General features: G+C 38.0%; 1 protein-coding gene across 12 annotated transcripts in view; it reads right to left on the minus strand.

Annotated features, from left to right (window-relative positions):
- PROM1 (prominin 1) overlaps positions 1 to 21594 on the minus strand; it is a 63532-nt gene that overhangs the window by 21346 nt on the left and 20592 nt on the right. For 6 of the 12 annotated variants that reach the window (XR_008449697.1, XR_008449701.1, XR_008449699.1 and 3 more), the window contains 9 exons: positions 18977 to 19003; positions 17259 to 17464; positions 10724 to 10844; positions 7962 to 8025; positions 5616 to 5705; positions 4921 to 4944; positions 4054 to 4271; positions 3568 to 3642; positions 1716 to 1779 (listed from right to left, as the gene is read on the minus strand). Coding sequence is in view for 3 of the 12 variants with exons in the window: in XM_054065682.1 (XP_053921657.1) it covers positions 1716 to 1779; positions 3568 to 3642; positions 4054 to 4271; positions 4921 to 4944; positions 5616 to 5705; positions 7962 to 8025; positions 10724 to 10844; positions 17259 to 17464; positions 18977 to 19003 (889 nt within the window). In the remaining 9 variants the exon portion in view is untranslated. The remainder of the gene's footprint in view (positions 1 to 1715; positions 1780 to 3567; positions 3643 to 4053; positions 4272 to 4920; positions 4945 to 5615; positions 5706 to 7961; positions 8026 to 10723; positions 10845 to 17258; positions 17465 to 18976; positions 19004 to 21594) is intronic. The other 6 variants (XR_008449703.1, XR_008449700.1, XM_054065683.1 and 3 more) reach the window with 3 other exon arrangements.

Consider the following 21594-nt stretch of genomic DNA (forward strand, 5'->3'; position numbering starts at 1 on the left):
TTTGCCACATGTAACAAACAAGCCATGAAGACAAGCGTGAGGAAGAGACAAGCGGGCAACAAAAACATTGGGCTTCAAAATAATACAATGGCATTTTAAAAGGCAGACTTTATTTTTCACGTTCAGTTTAATGATGAAAGATGTGGATGTCACGACAGTTCTCTCTTTCCTTTCCTTATAATGGATGTGTCACTTTTTATGTAGCCAGCTTAAATCTTGCTTTTCATGCAATGCTGAAATCGTTAACACTGAGCAAGACAATTAGCCACTAAGTTTATGAAGAAGATACAAATATATTGAAACTCCATCCCCCGGGAGTACAACACTGTGAAAGAAATTAGACTGCCTATACTGAGAATCTATAGTAGTTATCGTCAATCTTATTTTAAAAGAGGACAAATAAATTCATTCCAATTAGTTAGCAACACTCTTTAGCTAATAATCAATTAACCCAATTTTTTCTCAAGTTATGAATAAACATGCTAGCCTACACTTAAAGTTTAAATACATGCTATTTACATACATGAAGACATGATTAATTCGCTTATTAAAGATTTTGCGTATTTGTAAAATGCAGTTTCTGTTTACTCATCCCCTTCTTTCAATTTGGAACACAACTTGAAAAAGCAGAGTGTAGAATCGTAGGTTGCTATTTGGTAGTAGGCAACACCTCTCTTTCTCCAACAACAATCAGACAAGTTTTTGGCCGTTTGTTTTGATGTTTACTCTTCTAGATTCAACCAGGCATCAAAATACTCTCTCTTTAAAACTTTACAAACAAATGCAATTTTTTTCTAGTAAAATTATTTTTCAATTTGTTTTGTAACTCAAACTCAGCATCTATAAAAACAAACCCCCAACAATTTAGAGATAGATAAATTAAGATGACCTGCCTGTGTTTATGCATATCAGCAGATATGAAAAATGAATAAATCTGCACTAGCTTTCCTAATGAAAAGCCTAACATCAGTTTTCTAAAACCGCCTCATTTCAGGCAAGTTCACACAGTACACTATGCTTGTACACATACTGTGTTTCATTTTGCCCAGGGGGAGGAAAAAAAAAAAAAAAGAAAAACTTACAAGGAACAGCTGTTTATATATGCAGAACAGGTCCACAATGCAAGAACAAAAATTAAAACAGATTAGTATACAAGCACTATACTACATCTTATTTAATGTCAAGTGTCTAGGTACTGCTAAAGAGTAACAGTTTAAAGCCAAAGTAACAAAACAATTAAGACAGACATTTAAAATTACCCTTAAGGTGTATTTTTACCTCTCCTTCGCCATCCACTACGTTTTAATACAGCAGCAGGCAGGTTCAGTTTTTTTAACATCACATTTCTAAATATGCCCTAGACACCTTCGTCAAGGAGAATTAGCTTCTCAACCAAATAAAGATAATGCATCAGCATGCAGTTGGGATCCCAAGGTTTCTCATCACTTGAACACTAAAGCCTAACAAATAAAACTCCTCCATAAAATACCACATGGCCTATTTTTAGATTTAATTTTGGGTCCTCATTAAGACACAGTTGCTTTCTATAGTTTTTTAGTGGCACCAAATTTTAAAAAACATAAGTTGTAAATTTTCATTTTTAATGAAATTTAGCCCAGAAAATATATTATCAATAGAAGAAAACAAAACCAGCAGTAAGTGATGTAAAAACGCCAATACTAAACAATCAAAGTGAAAGGATAGTTTGTCCTCACCTGATAAAATGTTTCTGGTTTGATTCACCACTAAGTCTGGAGTATCATTAAATGCTGCATAACCCTAAGAATAAGAGTTGAAAAAATTACAGTAAGTTTCCCATTGTCAAATTATTTGCATTTTTTTTCCTTTTACACAAGGAGTAAAAGTATACAGATGCTACAATGTATGTGGTAATACTATGAGAAATACATTTTGATTACTGCACTTAAGAAAAGGTCAAAGCAAAATAGGAACTCAACTATCTTTCAGATTCAGTTTGCTCTCCAGGATATTCCAGGATATTATCTCAAACTTTATAGTGCTGTTGCCTGTCAGATCTCTTCTACAAAACTGAGAACACACACAAGAAGACTCTCTAGGTGAAAGGAGTTGGTCCCAGCCAGCACAGTTTTATAAGGGGAAGGTCCTGCCTGGCAAAATTAATTTCTTGCTATGATGAGGTTACCCACCCAGTTGACCAAGGAAAACCAGTTGACGTAATCTTTCTGGATTTCGGCAAGGCCTTTGATACTCACTCTCACAGCATCCTCCTAAACAAAATGTCCAGCATCCAGCTGGAGAGTGTTACCAGAGAGTGTCCAGAGGATGGCCACAAAGTTGGTGAAGGGTCTAGAGGGGAAGTTGTATGAGGAGCAGCTAGTCACTTGGTCTGATCAGCCTGGAGAAGAGAAGACTGACAGGAGGCCTCGTCACAGTTTACTGCTTCCTCACAAGGGAAGGAGGAGGAGCAGGTGCTGATCTCTTCTCTCTGGTGACCAATGACGGGACTCGAGGGAATGGCAGGAAGATGTGTCAGGGGAGTTTTAGGTTGAATACTGGGAAAAGGCTCTTCACTCAGAGGAGGATGTACTGCTGGAACATGCTGCCCAGGGCAGTAGTTGTGGTGCCAAGCCTCACCACTATTAAAGAAGCATTTGAACAATGCACTTAGATACATGGTATGAATTTGGGGGTTGTCCTATGCAGAGACAGGAGTTGGACTTGATGATCCTTGTGTCCCCTCCAACTCAGGTCATTCTATAATTGCATGAGTTTCTGTATACCAGCTGAACGGCCTTCTTTGCAATTCTATGCCTTCTTAAATAAGAAATGCATGTTACAAACAATGAGATCAAACTGCTTCTAAAGACACTACAATGCTGTCTTCAGTGAGGCAGGGAAAGAAAGGGTCTAAACTGTGGAGCCCAAGCTCAGTAGCTCACCTGGACAGGAAGAAGAGGCCAGTGCAGTGAGGCTTGAAGTCTTACCTCCTGCAGGCCTGATCACTTCAGAAGCAGGCAGGAGGCTGAGCCCTCTACTTGCAGCTTTTGGCTGCAGAAAGTGCCTTCTATTCCTAGCAAACTTTTTCAGATTACTAGATTTTTAAAGTGTGCCTACTAGGTCATTTTTCTAGGTGAAAATAATGGTGTTTTGCAGATAGTCTTACAAAAATAATAATAATCATATTCGTTCCATTGCACAAGATATAAAACAAATACTTAAAGAATTTGAAATACTTATTTCAAAATAGCTGGAATAGTGGATTTTTTTCTTTAGTTTGAAGCAAAAGAATATAGAACATGTTACTTGATCCATGTTTCTGCCTTTTTGCTTTTTAAAGATTGTTCTTGCAAACAAACAATTAGCAATGCATTTTTGATCTATAGTAATCTGGGGATATTAAGTGCTACATTCATACTTTCAAATATTAAATCTTGGCCAAAAAAAAAAATAATAAGAAATATTCACTATGAAGCAGGATGAGGGAGGAACAAGAGAATTCTGCTTGAGGAAGCCAAGGGAAAACAAATGATACATAAGTATTCCAGTTTATTAACTAACAGTTAAGAATCCTGTCAAGAAACATACCTTTTGAACCAGACTAGAAAGGTCTATTTTAAGAACATCATTGACTTTGGCAAGCTGTGAGCTCACTCCCGGCAACTAGGAAGCAAAAAGCATTCTTGAGTCACATGAAAATAGCATCTTGCTAATTTATTAAATATTTCAAAGACAGGAGAGGGTAAAGAAACCAAAAAGATAGTTTGTAGTAGAATCTTTCTAGCACACTCCTGAAATCTTTCCTGTACAACAGCAAAGCTTAACCTCAGAGTTTTTGGGAGGGCAGATTATTTCACTGGCCAGAGCACCACTTTAATGCAGCTGCTCAACACATATTTTATCCTCTCCTACACAAAGGATAAAAACAGTGACTGGAATTACCCAGAAACACAGTAAAAGGGAAGGTCTCTTATCTCACAAGGGACAGCATACACCGAGCCACTAAGTTGCAGAGATACTACTGAGCTTATTCAAGGCAATGACACCGTAAGAGTCTGAAAAATATTCTCTTACCCCACTAAAATTGGCATTGATGTCCAGCTGATGTAATGAATTCCTAATGATATTGCAAGTTGAAGCAGCCTGATCTGCAGAGCATGCAGAATCATTGAGGGTGTTGCTTAGATGCATTTTAACGTCTGTCAAGTTTGCATGAAGCCTCTCTGTTCCCTCTTGCAAAACCTCTACAGAGACGCTCACATTTTCCAGTGCTTCCTTTGTCTCTCTGATGGCTGCAAGAATGTGAAGTTATTTAAAAAAAACAACTTTAGTTAGAAACTAGTCTGTAGATAAAGTTATGAAGAGTCTGTAGATACACATATGTAGGTACAACTATTTAAGCACACGCATAAATGCTACGATTTCTTCACAATACTAATATAAATAACCATGCCTCCCTCCTAGAAAAACCCTCTAGCACAGAATTTATTGTGCATAAGAACACATCACTTATGCTTTCCTACAAACAGATGAATGTGCCCGGGCTACTTTTTATTGAGATTCTATCTGCTTCACAGACTACTCTTTTCTATTCTTTCCCTATCCAGCAGTTTCAGTAAAGAACTTCAACACTTGGTCATTAGGAATTAAAAGAAAGCCCATATCTACAAAACAGTATTTTGAGTATTCTGTTTAAAATCCAAATCACAAATTATGTAGCTGCAAGATGAAAGGGAAAGAGATCATGTTGCATTTGCCAGTCACTAATGACTGTTCAACACTGTCTGGCTTTTGATTTCATCTCAATCACACCAAATAAACAAATAAAAAACACTGAACAGGTGTTTAGTAAACAAAAACCACACAGATACAACTAAAAATACACAAGTTACAAAAATAAACTGCACTTCACACAACACAAGGTTTTATTGGATTTTTTACCTTTGATAGCCCTTTCCACTTTGACTTCAAGACAAATAAGAGAAATAAAGCAAAAAGGGATAATGATGACAAGTGAATGAGAAAGAATTCATGGGTAAAAAAATCCAAATTGACTCAGGTACATGGATGCCTTTCCCTTTGCTCTATAAGCTGTACCTGACACCTGAGAAAAACCCTTAAACAGAAAAAATAATAAAGGAACACTTTCTTTATAGGGAGACAGAACTAAGTGTGAGCAATGCTAAACTCAAAGATATGACGAAGTCACGATGGTTAGCACCCTCGTAATAGGCTTGGCAGTGTACAGGATGTGGTCACTGCATGCTTATTCCCTGATCTGTTGAAGAGGAACCTGTAAAGACCTATGGACAGCTCTTAATGCACCATTTTCCCAGTCTCCCTTATATTCAATGGGAAGGGACAACTATCTTGAGCAGGGAATTCAGATTTTCTCTGTCTTCAATGACTGATAAAAGTATGTTCAACAGTGGCATATAGGCCTTGATTTAGTTTTTAAATATATTTGTATTCGTTAAAATATCTGAAATCAGTTTAAAAGAAATACCAAGGCATGTAGAAAAATGTTAAGTTGAATCCTGGTACTGCACAAAGCTATCCCATACTGTGCGCTAGAAAGATGATGCCTGTCTTACCATGGCAACAAAACATTAATAAAACACTATGTACATCTTTACCTCCTGCCATTGTCAGAGCCGCATCAAGCGCGGGACGTACTTCTTTTCCCAGCTGTTCTTGAACTCTACTTCCAAGCAGAGGTCCAACATCTGTATTACAGAGAGAAAAAAAATTACACACTAATTCAATTTAAACTACCTTTTAGCACAGGTGCTGTCAGACTCTTACTTAGCCACATATACATATAGTATTGAAATTTCTCTAAGGCTCAACAGTCAGAATTTAGCAACAGAAGACAACACAAGAACACAGTTCTTCCTTAACTAGCTATACGCCTATAAACAAAAGCAGTAAACCAAAATATGGCAGAGAATGTTCACTAGTAGTTGACGAGACACGTAACATTTCAACAAAATCCAAAATATTTATTTCATTCCACTTACTACTTTTTTTGAAATAGATTTTTTTCCACAATCTATCTTAAAGGGGTCCGACATCTGGACCGGAATTTTGTGGCACATTCTTTCAGTATATTATGTTTTGGTAGTGCAAGAGAAACTGGAAACTGCATTCTTTTCTTTTTTCCTGTTCCTCATGTATCCAGCAACGTCAAGGTCACCCACAACCCAGACCTGCCAGCCACCTCTGCTGAAATCCCTTAAGCGTTTTAAGTATGTGTCTCCAGTTCCTGCCCCTCATGCAGTGCATTCAGCACTAATGCTCACAGCGTTGGCTTTGTGCTTACTCACTGCTACCCCCACATCCAAACCCTCCTGTCTCACTGTCCATACACAAAAGTGAAGCTCAGTTCAGCAAGCAGACAGACAAATGCCAAGCAGATTTTGGTGCAGCATTTCAATGTAACTCATCCTTTAGTTAGTCTCTGGGTCCCCTGAATTTTCATGTCACAGTAAACAGCTTTTTGATTTTTTTGCTGTTGATGAGATGGGAATACTGCATGGTACAGAAGCACCCTTTACCATCAGCACTGTCACATCTTGACTTGGGATGAGAATTTTTATTAAGCAGAAAACAGTTCTGAGCATTTCCTTAGGGTAGGCAAACTGAACTCATCTACATTTCTCTTGAGGTTTATGTTACTGTTGGTTCCCTTAGAGTGAAATATTTTTGTCCCCAGGTGTCACACACTTAATGCTGGCATTTCAAGAAAATAAAAGCTATCTTTATTTATTGATGAGCAGTCTTATCACAGATACAGCTAGGGTCCTGTTAACATATTAAATTGGCATTGACCACAAATAAATATTTAATTTGAAATTTCAGTTAGAAGTGCTTGGGAAGATACTAGCTAGTACTTGAAATGCAGATGTCAATTTATTATTATTATTGTTATCGAATTAAAGATGACACACATTTTTTTAGACCACAGTGTTTCTGCCTAGAATTAAGTAGGGAGATTACTACTGCTTTTGCAACCGTGTTCGGTGTGCTATAGTAGGCTCATATAGACAAGATGCATTGACTTCAAGGTATGCCAAGTTAGTTGCATTGAAAACCACTTTTGAAATACTTTTTAAACCTAGACAGAAGCATAGTTTCTCGGCATGATAAGTTGATTAATTATAAGTGGCTGCCACAGTTGCACAATTTGATCCTAGCAATGTTTCTGTTTAAAATCAGTTTTGATATTTCTGTATTTCACTTCAGTTTGAAATGCAGACCTGTACATGTTTATTAACATTCATTAACAATGCCAACTAATCGGCACTGAATATGGTCATCTCTTTCTATTATCAGTTTTGGAAAGTGATGCTTAAATTCCAAAAAATGGATAGTGGTTTGGTTGTTCCCGTTTACCGAAAGCTTTAAAAGGTGATGCCCTGTATTGTAACTGTGTTGAAGCGGAAAGCGCAGCAGTTGTATTTCAAGTTTTATCTCCTACTCTTCAACTGCTCATTCTGAAATGGCAAATACATTAAGCAGCTTTAGAAAGAAGATAATCTTATGCCTCAAATTCTATCTGAGTAGAGGACAAAGGTATAACAGCAATAAATAAATATAAAGATCGCTCACTCATTGCAACCATCAAAATGGCCAGTAACTCTTTTCTTAACATTTGGCTCCACAGTTAAAAAATGAGTAATATGCTAAAAAAAACATTAGGTATTGGTGGTTACTGAAAATAAAATATTAGCCTAACTAATTGTATGAGCAATTTAATAAATGACTTTTACTTCGGGAAATATTATGCATTACACAAACTCTGAGGTATTTTATGTGAAAATCATTTTGGGTTTTGGTCTTAATTAGCACTCAGAACAGCACTTCTGTTTGAAAACAATATTCTTATAAATTAAATTTCACTTTGCATTATGAGCTATTTACATTACCTTATTGAAGTCTTTAAATACACATCGCTAACCCCCCTAAATCGAAGTACTTACTATTTAGGTCAGAGAGTGCTTTATCCTTAGTTGTGTTGTACTGGCTCACCAAGTAGTCAATTTGCTGAAAAGAAGAGGATAAAAGAAAATCTATTAAAATAATTGGAAAAAAGTAATGCTTTTAAATGACAAGTCAAACTGCCACTTTGGAGCAAAGAAAATATTTGTACAAACACCCAAAATCCTGGCTTACTAATGTTTTCAGTTAATAAAGTATTTTAAAACCTTGTCTGGCAGAACTGCATTTAATAAAAGACGTGTTTAATTGGGAAATCTATTGAATCGGAACATCTATGGGGTAAATGATTCAGCTTAAAAAGTATTAAGTAGTAGGAACTGTGGTCTTATGAAGTCTTCAAGTCAGGCAGGCCCGTAAGATTTTCATGTCTTCCATCTCTATTATTTGACTGCTCTAGTGGCATCAGTTCCTCCTCAGAGAGAGACATATGGCAAGTTGATGGGGTGGTAATTTTGAAGCAATTCACCAACCAGAGTGGCTTCTACCTGGACAGCCTCTCAGAGCTCTTAATGCAAATGGTTTTCCTTACCCCTAGGTGAATTCAGCCACATCACAACTTGGGCTCTATCAAGACACCATAACAATATAAACCAGCAACTTTGTAATCACCAGGTCCTGGGTTTGGAGAAAAAGCTGTCAAAGAACCATCCCAAGCAGAAATCTAATTCTGAAAAGACATTAAATAACCCTCATTGATTTCTGCATGTTTAAAATCCTACCCCAATCGAGCTGAAGTAATGTAAGGGTTAACATAACACACTTGACAAATGGGGTTCCAATTTTTAACCTGACTCAAACATATACCAAAGCGCATCTGGCTTGCAGTCTCAAACTTCCTGTGAAGTAAAAAAAAAAATAACAGACCAAAACCCACCCTCAAACCAACCCATCCACCACACAGCAGTGGATATAATTAAATGATGAAGTATGAGGCAGATCTACTTTTCCTAAAGAAGGAGAAAAAAAAAAAAAATCAGAGTTTCTGACTTAGGAATTTTGTTTTGTCTTCCTAGGCTAATCTGAGAACTAAAATCTTGAAGGGCTACAGTTATTGCATAGCAATGTCACAGACAAAAGGTGATTCTGTATAACTAATAGTGTTATCGCTCAGTACTCATCATTTGCAAATCTTCCGTGACATGAACTCTTAATATGCGACTTCTTTTTGCAAATCCTCTTATACGCTGTACACCTCATACTGGTGAGTCAAGGACATTAGTTAGGATTTCAGAGCTTTATAGCCAATTAGTTGGATTCTACAACTTTTTCAAGAAGCTAAAGTCCTTCTGTCCTCCAGATATTCTCACAAACATGTGAGTAAACTTGATACACACGTACTTTTATCTGTCAAAAGGACTTATAAGATATATCTGATGATGGCATCATTAAGTCTAAAAAAGCAAAAATTAATAATCCTGCACAGAAACTAAAACCTGCTACCTAACCCAGAGTTTGAGGAACCCCTGGCACAAATGTTCAAGTGTTGACACTTGTAAATTCAAAACATGTAGGCATTTTTATTAACTTTTTAGCTAGTGTCTATTTTTTTCTCTTTTAAGATAGCTATTGATGTGTAACAGATTTTCTACTCTGATGCTTTGAGCTGTCAGCACTCAGTGCGCTGTGAAGGGGAGTCTAGTGTTTTCTACTGCAACTGGATTACATCTTTCTGTGCTGCGAGTCAGCTCCAGGCTGACAAAAGCATACTGTTTCATGACAGACTGTTGGCATGACCTCCCCTTCCTGCCGTATAACTCCTTCAGTGAACTGTCACACCACCATGTGCAAATGAATAATCCTATAGGGAACAACTCCAGCTATGGAAACATTTACTGGCATTCCCCACACCTCCTGTTCCCATACAGTCCTGCTGGCAGAAAACCAGCTCATAGGTAATGGGAGCCTAGTTACTGGAACTGGGATGCTATCACACAAAGTGAATTTTTGAACTCCACATAACTGTGTGATTTCCACCTGTTTAATACATACCAGTCACACAGAAGTAAAACAGATTAATTACATTGAACTTAATTAAATAAAATTAATGAAAGCCAATAGGACTGTTGCACTTCCCTCCCTTCTAATCCATAAAGAACTGAAATTTGTACATGGGAAAGTTTACAAGTCTTCATTATTAGCATTTCTATTCTTCTTTCATTGCAAAGATAGATAGGAATAAGACTGCTTGCAGACTTAAAGTAAGTTTGAAAGTATAATCCTTTTCAGTATGGCACAGTATAACACTGGTTTAAAGAAAAAACAGTTAAAAATACTTCTGGAAAAGACTGCATTGTAGCTCAGTCCCAGAGCACACAAAAGTAAGTCCAAACACTAGGAAACAGGAAAGAGTAATAATGAATCCAAGTTCCCACGGAATAGCTCTTTTTAATAATATTCCTTCTAAAACCATGTTTCCCCAAATAATTCCCTTCTGCTATCAATCTACACTAGTTCAGTAGGAGGAAAAGGGCCTACAAGCATCATCACAGCATACTCCAGGAGTACAGCTCCAAAGTTGCTCAAAGAATGCTGACCCACCAGGATAACTCCCAAACATTTACTGCTACATGAAAACATCTTACCTTGCATCATTTTTTGGACATCATGAGACTGACACACAAAGAATAAACAAAATGCTACGTATTTTATATCAAACGGAAAGAAACAATTGCTTTCTGCAGTATTTCTTCCTTACACCTCTCCCCTCGCACCCCCACTTCCCATAAAGAAAAAAATTCTTTACCGCTGGAGTGTCATTAAGGAATGTTTTCAGATCTTTAAAGTTACTGTTAACCAGTTTCTTTGCTCCTCTGACTTGGTTAGTTAAATGCTGGTTGGCAGCATAAGCGCAGAGCACTCCAACACTACAAAAAATACAGAAGATAGAAATTTCTTTATTACCACAAATTCCCATTCTGACACAAAATGGAACCAAAAAATTATAGAAAAAAGTCAATATTATTAAAATAAAAGTCTCTGTAAATTTACACACACCCTTCTTCTTACTACCAGTTCTAACATGCACCACGAGGCAGAGTAGAGGAATCAGCCAAAAGGGCTAATACTGTACTACTAATTCAAAAACAGAAGGGAAAAAGTGATGTTAACCCAAAGTCTTCAGAAATTATTAACACACAGCTACTTATCCATTTGCATAGAAACTGTCGGAAAATGTGTATAGTCTAGGTAAATGGCATGAGATTCAGAAACGTTAGGCTTTTACAAGAATCATTAACCTTGACACAGCTACAAGGAAATGCTTATAAAATAACTGTAAAAAGGAATATTTTGCATTTGAAAACTTCAGCAACATTTACTCAGAATGGCCCTATTTACATAATTGTATGGATTTTTAAAAAGCAGAAGAGTAGTCCCTATTAACGCTAAAAATATAAAAGCATTTCCTGACAGTATAAGAAAAGGTGGAAAGTGAGCTAGACTTCCAGTCAGCATTGCTGCTGATTATTTCCTATTTGATCACTCCCCACTGTAAAATTCTAATTACAGCATGGCAGATCTGTACAAACAGTAAGTAAAAGAGCAATTAAAAGTCCCATTAGAGGCTTTGAAAGCTCTATTAGCATGCATGATCCTAAGTCTTTTGTTTAGTTTAGGTGTAAAATAGACTTAAAGAGAAGGATGATTTTTGTTTTCAAACATCTCACATTCACAACAGCTAACCTCTCAGATAAGCACCAGAAAAATCAAGTAACAGCCTCAAAAGCAGGCTGCCTAAAAATCCACATGATGGATTAAGTACTAACTGTCTGCAGATTTAGCCAACATAGCACAGATCCACTGAACACAGGTGTGATACACCCTCAAAGGGCAAAAGCTGCCAGGTGCATTACAGGCAAGCCCTGGAGAGCACATTTGTTTAGTCTCTTAACAGCTCAGTACTGGAGAGGCAGTAACCTGAAAGGCCTTTACAACATCCAAATGACTGGAGAAAGGAGTCACTAATACAAATGGTACCTTACTCCTCCCAGACTGTCAAAGGTCCTGAGTTGGGCTGTCAGGGTGACCTAAATAATAATATTTTCAAAGAAGCCTTAAGAGAAAACCCTTACCAGTCTCCTTGCTGGGCAAAATACATATGGCAAGTCTAATTCTTGCTCCAAACAATGTATGTTCAAAGGAAGCCAAAATACAGCAACAAAAGTGAGAAATGAGATAGCGAAGAGCAAATGGGTACCTTGAATGACATGATTTGCAGATCCTGGCCAAGGTGATCCTGGCAAGATGGGAGCAAGTACCCTGATGATGCTCACCTCCTCGAAGAAGTGATCCAAAACCAAACAATCACCTTTATTTTGATTTTCCTATTTTAGCTTTCCCAGACAAGGTAAAGGAATGTTCTCCCAGTAAAACTTGTCTCAAGCACAAGAATTTTTGCTGCTCTTGACAAGTCCTCAGTCAGAAAATTCTGTTTTCAAAGCACTATACAGGAAGAGATGGCAAAACTAGGAAGAGATGGCAAAACTACACACTATGGGTCCTGGTCTATCAGGATTGCCTCACTAACATTTTTGTCAATACCCCAAAAAATTCAGAACAATATGACAGTTTGACATAAAGATTTTGCTTCTCTACCCAAAATTTCACAGCAATGTCACCAAAACTACCATCCGAGAAGTCACCAATGAATGAAGGGACACTAACATTTATCTTCATACTTTAACAGCGAATGGCACACGCTTATCCCACCATGACCAACACTCAAGCAGCTGTTTATCATCAGCTGCCGCTCATGGAATGAGAGCTCAGAATACAGAAAACGCCAAGAAACTGAGTAACTTTCAAGCAGAATTAAGCGGTTTCATTTTGGACACTGGCAATATGTTACTTCTTATCACTCTACAGTGATTGCAATTGTCTTTAAAACTTTTTTTTTTTTTTTTTTTTTAAATCAGAAGACAAATTACCTCAAGCTATCAGGAAAAGAAAACATTTGTATTATCACTCTGAGGTTCAGAGTTTGTAACAACATTCTTGTTCTTTTGGACAGCCAGTGTTTTTATGTCCTTTCAAGGTTACACTCACAGAACAGAAAGGTCAGTTGGAAGCTAACAAAACAGTACTTTGTAAGACTTGAGCATGATCATTTTTCTCATCGGTCTCCTAAATGGAAGGAGTGGGAGGAAACAAGATAGTGGACAAGATTTAAGCAGACAAGGCACTTAGAATAGTGGTAACTGCACTCTAAATTTAACTAAACAAATACATAACATTAGAAAGGAGAAAAAAAAATTCTATTTATTATATAACTGAGCCTTGAGTCAACATTCAATAAGCAGCTACAAGGACAGAGACATAAAGCAGGAATAAAAAGGACAAGCCTTTCTGTAACAGATTACAGAAATATTTAAACAGTCTCTTTGGGAGTCAGACATTCCACGCTCAATTTCTCATCAGGTTTTACAGACCGATATAAATGTCACTAATCCAGCTGCAGGATGGGACTCAAGCTTTTCCCTTAGCTGCGCTTGCAAAAAAATTTCAACTCAGAAACCTTGAACAGACTTACATACTGGGGAAGTGCCATCTTCCTCACTACTAGCTAATGAATTTAAGAAAATAACAGGCTAAAGAATTCTGTACCCACTTTTTCACCAGCTCTCTCAGATGATGTTGATTTCCAGGTTCTCAACACGCATTGCCAATCTCAGAAAGCCAAGGGGCATTCTTAGAAGCCTGCATGAGGCACTTGACAAGGTACCAAGTATCATTCCCTTCCTTCAGACTTGGCTTTCTCTTGCTTCACACACAATAACTTAAGTTCTTTCTTGAAGTTGTGGATAACACACGCTCTCTTGGAAGGACAGAAAACAACATACTTTTCTATTGAACAGCAGAACACTATCTAGACACAGTCTATTACACTGGGTATCGCAATGAACGCTTTCTTAAAAATCAAACGCCCTTTCCTTTTCTTTACAATGTAGAATTAGAGAAATTATATTTCTTTCCCAGAGAAAATGTGTTTGTCTAAGCTTGTAAATGGCTAGGAAATAAGATGAAAGAGCAGTGCTCTGTCGCTACACTCCCAGTAAACCTTTGAAGAAAAATACACAACTGTTTTAATGATAAATTTGGAATATCAGACCTACTCGGCTACTTATCTGACAGATTATTTCTACATCCCGTGCTCTTTAGCAATAGAATCCTACATCATTCTTGTATAAATGACATCATTCTTGTATAAAACCGGTGAATTACCATACCCGCTATAAATATATGTATTTCTGACTCATCTACCAAAAGAAACAGATAAAACACAAAATGCATCCCTGGAAAAGATACACTTAAGGCCTATTTATTTTTAAGATAAACAACTCTGTACACAATCACAAGACTTCTGACTTGTTTCTTATACATGTCCTTGAGAAAAGCATACTTCTCACATATGTCTTACATTCCAAGAGCACATCTAGGTAGAACTTCTTTTTTAAACAAAAATATTAAAAATTCATGTGTCATCTTTGTGTTTCCTTTACATATTATTCCAGCAAACTTAGTATTAAAACCTCATCTGAATTACCAGAGCACTGTATCAGTGGAAAAGTGAGAAGAAATAATGTTCCTCCTAAGTAAAATCTACTAGCTGACATCTTGTAAAATCTGCATTAACAGCATATATGTGTCAGACACAGAAAAGCCATCCACATGTTAATCGCTTTCAAGAGTTGTTGCCTATATACACACAATCTGCTGTGAGCTCCATGTTCAATGTCTTTTCCCTACTAATACTTTCTATCACACATTTGACGTGTCTGTCCCAGCCAAGAAAGACAATTTGGACCCCCCTTTCCATACCAAGGCCTGAAAAGAAAAAAACAAAAATTGTTCATGTTTCCTGCTCTTCCAAGTTCTGATCTGATGACTGAGAGAATCCCAGAACAGCTGGCACTACAAGAGAGATGGAAAGAATGCAGAATGTACTTAAATGGTATGTCCTGAAGAAGTCCATCACCTAGACATCCTTTCCACTCCCTCCAGCAACTGCCCACATGTATATTCCACTGCTTTAAAAGGCCCTCCAAATCTTCACTGGCCCAGATCTGGGTTCAGGGTACTCTGATGGATGTGCCTTGCTAAATGCATCTTCTGTAGCGGCACAGCACTTGGTGACCGAGATGCCAGAGACTCTTAATCTGGCAGGGGTTTGTGAAACATTCCCAAGAGCCCCCACTGCTGCATGAACTTTAAACTAGACCCAAACAATGAGAGGACTCATCTTAATGATTTCATGGAACATCTTGACGTAACTCTCTGTTAGTGGAGATCATTTAAGTTTTTTGTTCTTATGGCTGTGTCTGTAAGCAGCCATAAGCATTTTACTTGCACAGGAGTAAACTCTTTTGATTGTAGTCACAGCTTATATATGCAGCTGTGGCACAGTGCTTGAGATGAGTGGTTTTGAGAACAACTATTATGGGTAAATTTTCCACCTACACTGAAATTGCGTGGTAACTTGGGACATAAGTAGAGAATAAACCCACAAGTCTGAGATTTGTTTACAACTGTTTCTCTGTTTCTTCTACTGTATTCAGACTTTCTCCAGTTTTTTCTTCTGGGACGTTGGCTAACAAGACTGCCCTTTTCTGTTTCAGCACAGCAGTAAGCAAGCTGACGTGGGCTTAAATAGATCCCGACACAGCATCTTCTCTTCCCTTGTAAAAGACAATCCAGAAAGGGCAGCAAAATCCTGCTTTGTACAGAGGCGTACTGGAGACCTGAGCACTCAGTCAGGCTGGGGTCATTCATATTAGCCCTGTAAAGTCCTATCTTGCCTTGCGCAGCACTCGCAGCATTAGAGACTTAGACAAGGAGTCATACAAGATTATCTCCACCTGTGGGAAGCTGCAGACAACTGGATGCATTCTGGCCAACCCCTCCCTTAGGGCAAGCATCTGATACTCCTGATGTCTTATACAAAAGTTAAAAAAAGGATGAGTTACAGAGGCAGTTTCTCCAGTCCTGGAAAGCATGTTACTAGGGATCACCAATTTCCCAGTCATGAACTGAGAAGAAGCATTTGCCAACGCTGAGTATACTTCATACTACAAGAATAGCTGGCACCAAATGCACAAGTTAAAAGAGTCCAACAAAGGCGATGATCTCTTAATTTCTATGCTGACAGGCAATATTCCTCAGCCATTATAACGAGAACGTAGCGTCCTGCAACACAGCATTCTGTAACATGGTGTAAAGACAGCTGGCAAGCTCTGTGAGCTACCTTCAATTTCAGCATGCTGAGAGGCAATTTAACTTCCTTTCTTTGAGGCACCATTGTACTATGAAGAACTTTTGTCTTGTCCTCACAGCAGGGATACACCTATCACCTACAATACCATTTGCCTTTCAGGTCTTCAGAATACGTGTCATGTTTGTTAGTGACGCCTAAAAAAAAAAGAGCATTTTACCATACCTGATCTCAGCACAGTCTACATTTGAGCATAGGCAAGGGCTCAATTTCTCACGACAAACAGCAGTAAAAAGAAAAAAAAATTCTACATTACAGTGCAGTGACAAAGTCAGTCCCACCTCACTGAGCAGTTATGCAAAACAGATCAGAAGACTATTTCTTTTTTTTATATATAATCACAAAATAAGGATAGTAGGCAGGTGAAAATATGAAGAAGTTGAAGGAAAATAAAAAGTTTGAAAGCAAACAATGTGCTTTGAAATCATCTACAGGGGAAAAAAGACATAAGCAGATTCCTCACACTAATAGTGCAGAAATGTCTCTGAACTCTAGGATTTTACAGTGAGTGCTTGCATGGTTTAAACAACTCAGTGCCCCAAAGAAAACCTATTGTTTTGAACTAATAAGAAAATCTGCAGGACAGGAAATATTGAAGGAGGCTGCAGAATTGTTTTTCTCACCACTGCTACTCCATCAAGAACAAAGCAGTCTGTTGTACCTCAAGTTGTCTGTGGGAGGTAACTGAACATAGGACACAGTATCTTATGTTCTCAAGTTTAATGTAACATTCCGCAATTACCATTTTTAGACTAGCAAAAACTTAATTTGCCGAATTCAAGATTAATTTCTTTTGTTTCACACCTACGTTCCTCTCATGTGAGTACATAATAACCTGTGGATAGCAAAGGTAGAAGCATTCTTATAATGCAGTCACGTTTTCTTTAATAAGCAATTAGTCTAATAAAATCATTTCTGTAGCTGTAGGCTAGTACAGTAACATTATTTGTCATATGACACTGCAAAATTAGTGCTATACCAAGCGTCATATTGTTCTCTTTATTACACTTGCCTTATTATTAAAGAAGCAACAAAAAGAAATGTTGCAAAACAGCTCCTCTGACAGTCAGCATTTTTCTTCTGTCTTTGATGCATTTCCCCACCACAGTTGTCACAGCAACGACACATACAGAAGCAAAGTCCCACAAGAGGCAGTAACAAAATAAATAGCAATCCCAAGGCTGCGGAGACTATAAAACCGATTTCATAGTAGATAGCCTGTAATTCAGATAAAAACAGTGGTAATAGCAGATATAACACAGTAACTGCAATCAATATAGCAGAAATAATTAAAGTCAAACTGCAGACTAAATCATCTACTAAGTTACCAAAGTTATAGATTTGGTGTATTTTGTCAATAATTGGACTTTTCTACCAAAAAGATACAGAACATTGTAGATGCTGATAGCTAAGAACTATTTAGCTAGACTATTCACTAGGAGTGAGTGCTAAGACAGAAATATGCTCACAAGTAACAAATGTGAATTGATGCAAATGAAATAGGTTAAAAATAAATACATTTGTTTTCCCAACCCACAAATTTACTGTTTCTCACATCTGTTTCCAGAAAGGCTCTCCAAATGTCAGCAAGGCTGACTAGATCACCACTACATCTGGGAGGGAGGAGGGAGGCTTGTTCTTTTTAATCAGTTATGAATGTAAAATTCCTACAAACTGCAAATAGCTCACTGGACGACCAACTGTAATGGCAGAAGTTTCTCCAAACTGCTGGAGTAAAAACTGCTTAGCGACTGGAAAACATGAAGGAGTGGATTTTAAGCTCTCTCAGGTAAAGACATTTATTTCGCTGCCAAACAGAAAAGCAGCAGCAACTAAAAGAATGCTTTCAAAAGCTGGAAGGAGTGAAAGGGAAGGCTGCAATGCAATCTCCTAGCAAGCTTTTATGCTGGAAGCAGTGCCAGTGCCCCAGGACCAAGAAGCTGTGCCAGGCAGCCCTGGCACAGCCCCAAACAAGTTGACATCACTTACAGGGCATAAGTTGTGAGCTAGCCATGCTGCTTCCCTCTGCCACAAACACAAGTCAACATATCCAGCACGAGACTGGGCAAGTGTCTGTAGACCAAAGGTAGACAAGTATGGTGTAGACTCCCCCCAATGGTCTTTCTCCCTGATAAATCTCTTTTCTCCCTTCATTTCCCAGTTTTAGGAGAGCTAACTCTCACACTAGTACTTTGAGTCCTCTTCTGTTTTACTATCTGCCAGCACAAGGGCAACTTGGTACTAAACAGATGAAACTGAGGTTGTGTATTGTCCTGCAAAATAAGTTACAATTTCTCACAAGCTATCAATCATGCTCCAGTTCCAGCTTTGCTGATGCCCTTTCCTCACAGTCCCTAATTACCAACTGATGCAAATACAGCAACCATTGCCATTAGCAGAGTTACAAATTTCTGACCTAATTACTAATTATAGGATGAAACCTGTTATTATTATTACTACTACTGCTGTTAAGTGCTGTTTAAAAGTTGTTATCCTTTCTGAAGAATACAAACTAGATGCTTGGAAGAATAACTTGGTCAGATTTTGCAAATGAACTACCATTTTCTAGCTAGATGAACACTGCAGAAGTTATTTGACAACATATATTTTAAAATGGGTTAGATGGGTTAGATATAACATTAGAAATAGTTAGGGATGTTTTAACAGAAGAAGTGCATACAGAAATGGCTAGTTTCTTTTTAAAATTGTACCTCTACCATAAGACATTACCTGAAGAGTCAGGACAACATTTTCTGGCTGTGGAAGTCAAAACAAATGGAGAATGTGTGTAATACACAGGCAGCGTGCACAAAAACAAATCATGTGGATAATGAATAATTAACTATGAACACAACAATTAAAAACACAGAAACAATAATAAACAGACATTAAAGTAAAATAATGCCTAGAAGCACCATTAAACCGTTGCAGAACATTATTTACAATAAAACACATAGCAGATAAGTTCTGGTTTCCTTGATAAGTGAAAGGAAGCTAGGATATGTCTAACAGATATTTCCATCTTAAAACAACAGAGAGCAGTTATTTCTGCATTAAGCATGTTTCATATCATTCCCAACACATCTCACAGAAGAGAAGGCCAGAGACTGCATTACTTTGTGGTTTAGTGATCTCTTCATGAATTCCACCTGCCATAACTGACCTATGATATTCCTGACTAACTTTTCAATGCTTATTTTATTTTGGCATAAAAGCAGCAGGTTTAGTAGTAGTTTTGGGACCTTAACACATTACACACAAAATTTACCCTCGTGTTTAACTACTTATGTAGAGGTTTGTTTTAAATTATTCAAAAGTAAAAAAGAAACAGCAACCAAGAAAGACTGAAGAAGTCTATTTATCAGGTTCTTAACTGATTTCTTATCTGTAATTTCAGAAAAACACTGCAAACTAAATATTGAATGACAGAAATTTCTGAAGAACCCAATTTCTGTTTTGTTTCCACAATGGAAACACAATTTCTTGTATTTTCCCCCTTCATCTCTGCATCACCAGTTCACAGCTCATAACGCTTTCCCCTTTCTCATAAGTGGAACAGAAAATGAAAGTGGACAAGCTAAAGACAACACGACCCCTCAACCCGAAGTCTGATGTTTAAGAATCAGAAGTGTTCTCAAGTTGTGCGAAATTTTTTTAAGCATTATCTATGAAACTTCTACTGTACAAAATGCTTAGAATGTTCAAAATCATACTTGGAACTATACTTTTAACAGGAGGAAAACAAATGCCTACCCTCCCTTAAAAATCCGACACAAAGTACAATTCTGAACGTTTTAAGCAAGCATGTCTCCCAGCAGAAGTAAAGCAATGGCAGCAGCAGCGAGTTGGCTCTCTTGGAGCAGGCACAGCAGCTGTGCTCAGCTGCTAGGCTGTCTTGGCAGATTGCTGTCCCTAACAGGGGACGGGGAGATGTCAATGGTAGGAGTCCAACTGGGAACACAGGGATACACTGCACAGAAGTGGGAAGTGTCTCCTGGGTCGCTAACACATTCTACAAATAGGAATAAAAATAAAGGATATGGAGGAACGACAGCAGAAATTTACCAGGATAAATATCAGAACCAGATTTCCTGTTCTCACTACTTAAGTGCTGTTCCTAACACTTGGCGAACTAGTGAGTCTTCTTATACGGATGTTCACGTGGCCCATTTCTGTCCCCTCGTTTCTGTGATAGCACCATCTTTTTGCCCAAATACTAGTTTTTTCTTCCTGGCATTTCCTCTCCATGTATATTTACATGGAGTAACCACCACCTTTATCAATTATTTCACTAAGCAAAGCAAACTCTTGCAGTCTTCTCTGAAGATATGTGTTTCCTAGATCATCTTTATACACACTGGCTGAACTCATCTTACTCAGAGTTCATTCTCCCTGAATGTAAGTGATCAAAACCAGAAGCAACATTTCTACCTACTTACTCATACCCTTCAGTGACATTCACACTTCCCTATCTCCACTGTGAAGGCCGGTGAACATGCTCAGAGTCACATCTACAGCCATCCTGGCCTCTTCACAGCTACCTCTCACTGATGCTTCCGTGTACTCAAGGACTTTCTACCTGTCCTAATACATTTTGCTTTTCTAAACTGGTTTTGAAGTTTAGCACTGTATTCAGGTCAGAATTAGGACCTACAAATGCCCTATCTTTACTTTATCTTTATGTTTTACTGCTCAAGCACATTTAATATTGTATTTGCCATCCTATAATCAGACAGTATTTTAACAAGCATCTCCACTATGCAGGATTATGGCTGTCATTAGGCTCAAATTTCTTATGACTTACATACTAGTTACCTAAAACACTATACTCGCGCTGATGTGTACCACCTATGGTCTAATGGTATTGTCCAAAGACTTTACCAAGTAAGTCCACCCTGCGTTCCTCCCTAGGTGTGCATGCATAATCTGTGATGCACCACCCTCACAGAGCCCTGCCAGAATAAGGCTATGGGATCAGCAAGAGTTGCTTGATGCTGTGCAATGGCAATACACACACACTCAGATGTCACATCAGTATTATCAAACTACTGGAATGCTAGGCTTATGGTGAGGAAGCACAAGGCTTTGCCCCCCATCAAATCTCAAGATCATTCAGGTCATCATTCAAGGCAGTGGCTCAGTCCCGTATGCCAAGTTCCATACTGATCTTCCTGACAGCACATCATACTGCAGGGACTAGAAGCAAGGAGCTCACACGAAGTAACGCATCCATTGCATGGCTAAGGTCCTGCTACTGCAGGAACTCAAACAGTGACATTGCTTCAAAGACGGGGTACTGTCCTAGCCAAGAGCCTAAAGTCAGATCCACATTATATTCTATCTTCTCT

The sequence above is a fragment of the Cuculus canorus genome, chromosome 4, assembly GCF_017976375.1.
Source record: "Cuculus canorus isolate bCucCan1 chromosome 4, bCucCan1.pri, whole genome shotgun sequence".
NCBI lineage: Eukaryota > Metazoa > Chordata > Aves > Cuculiformes > Cuculidae > Cuculus > Cuculus canorus.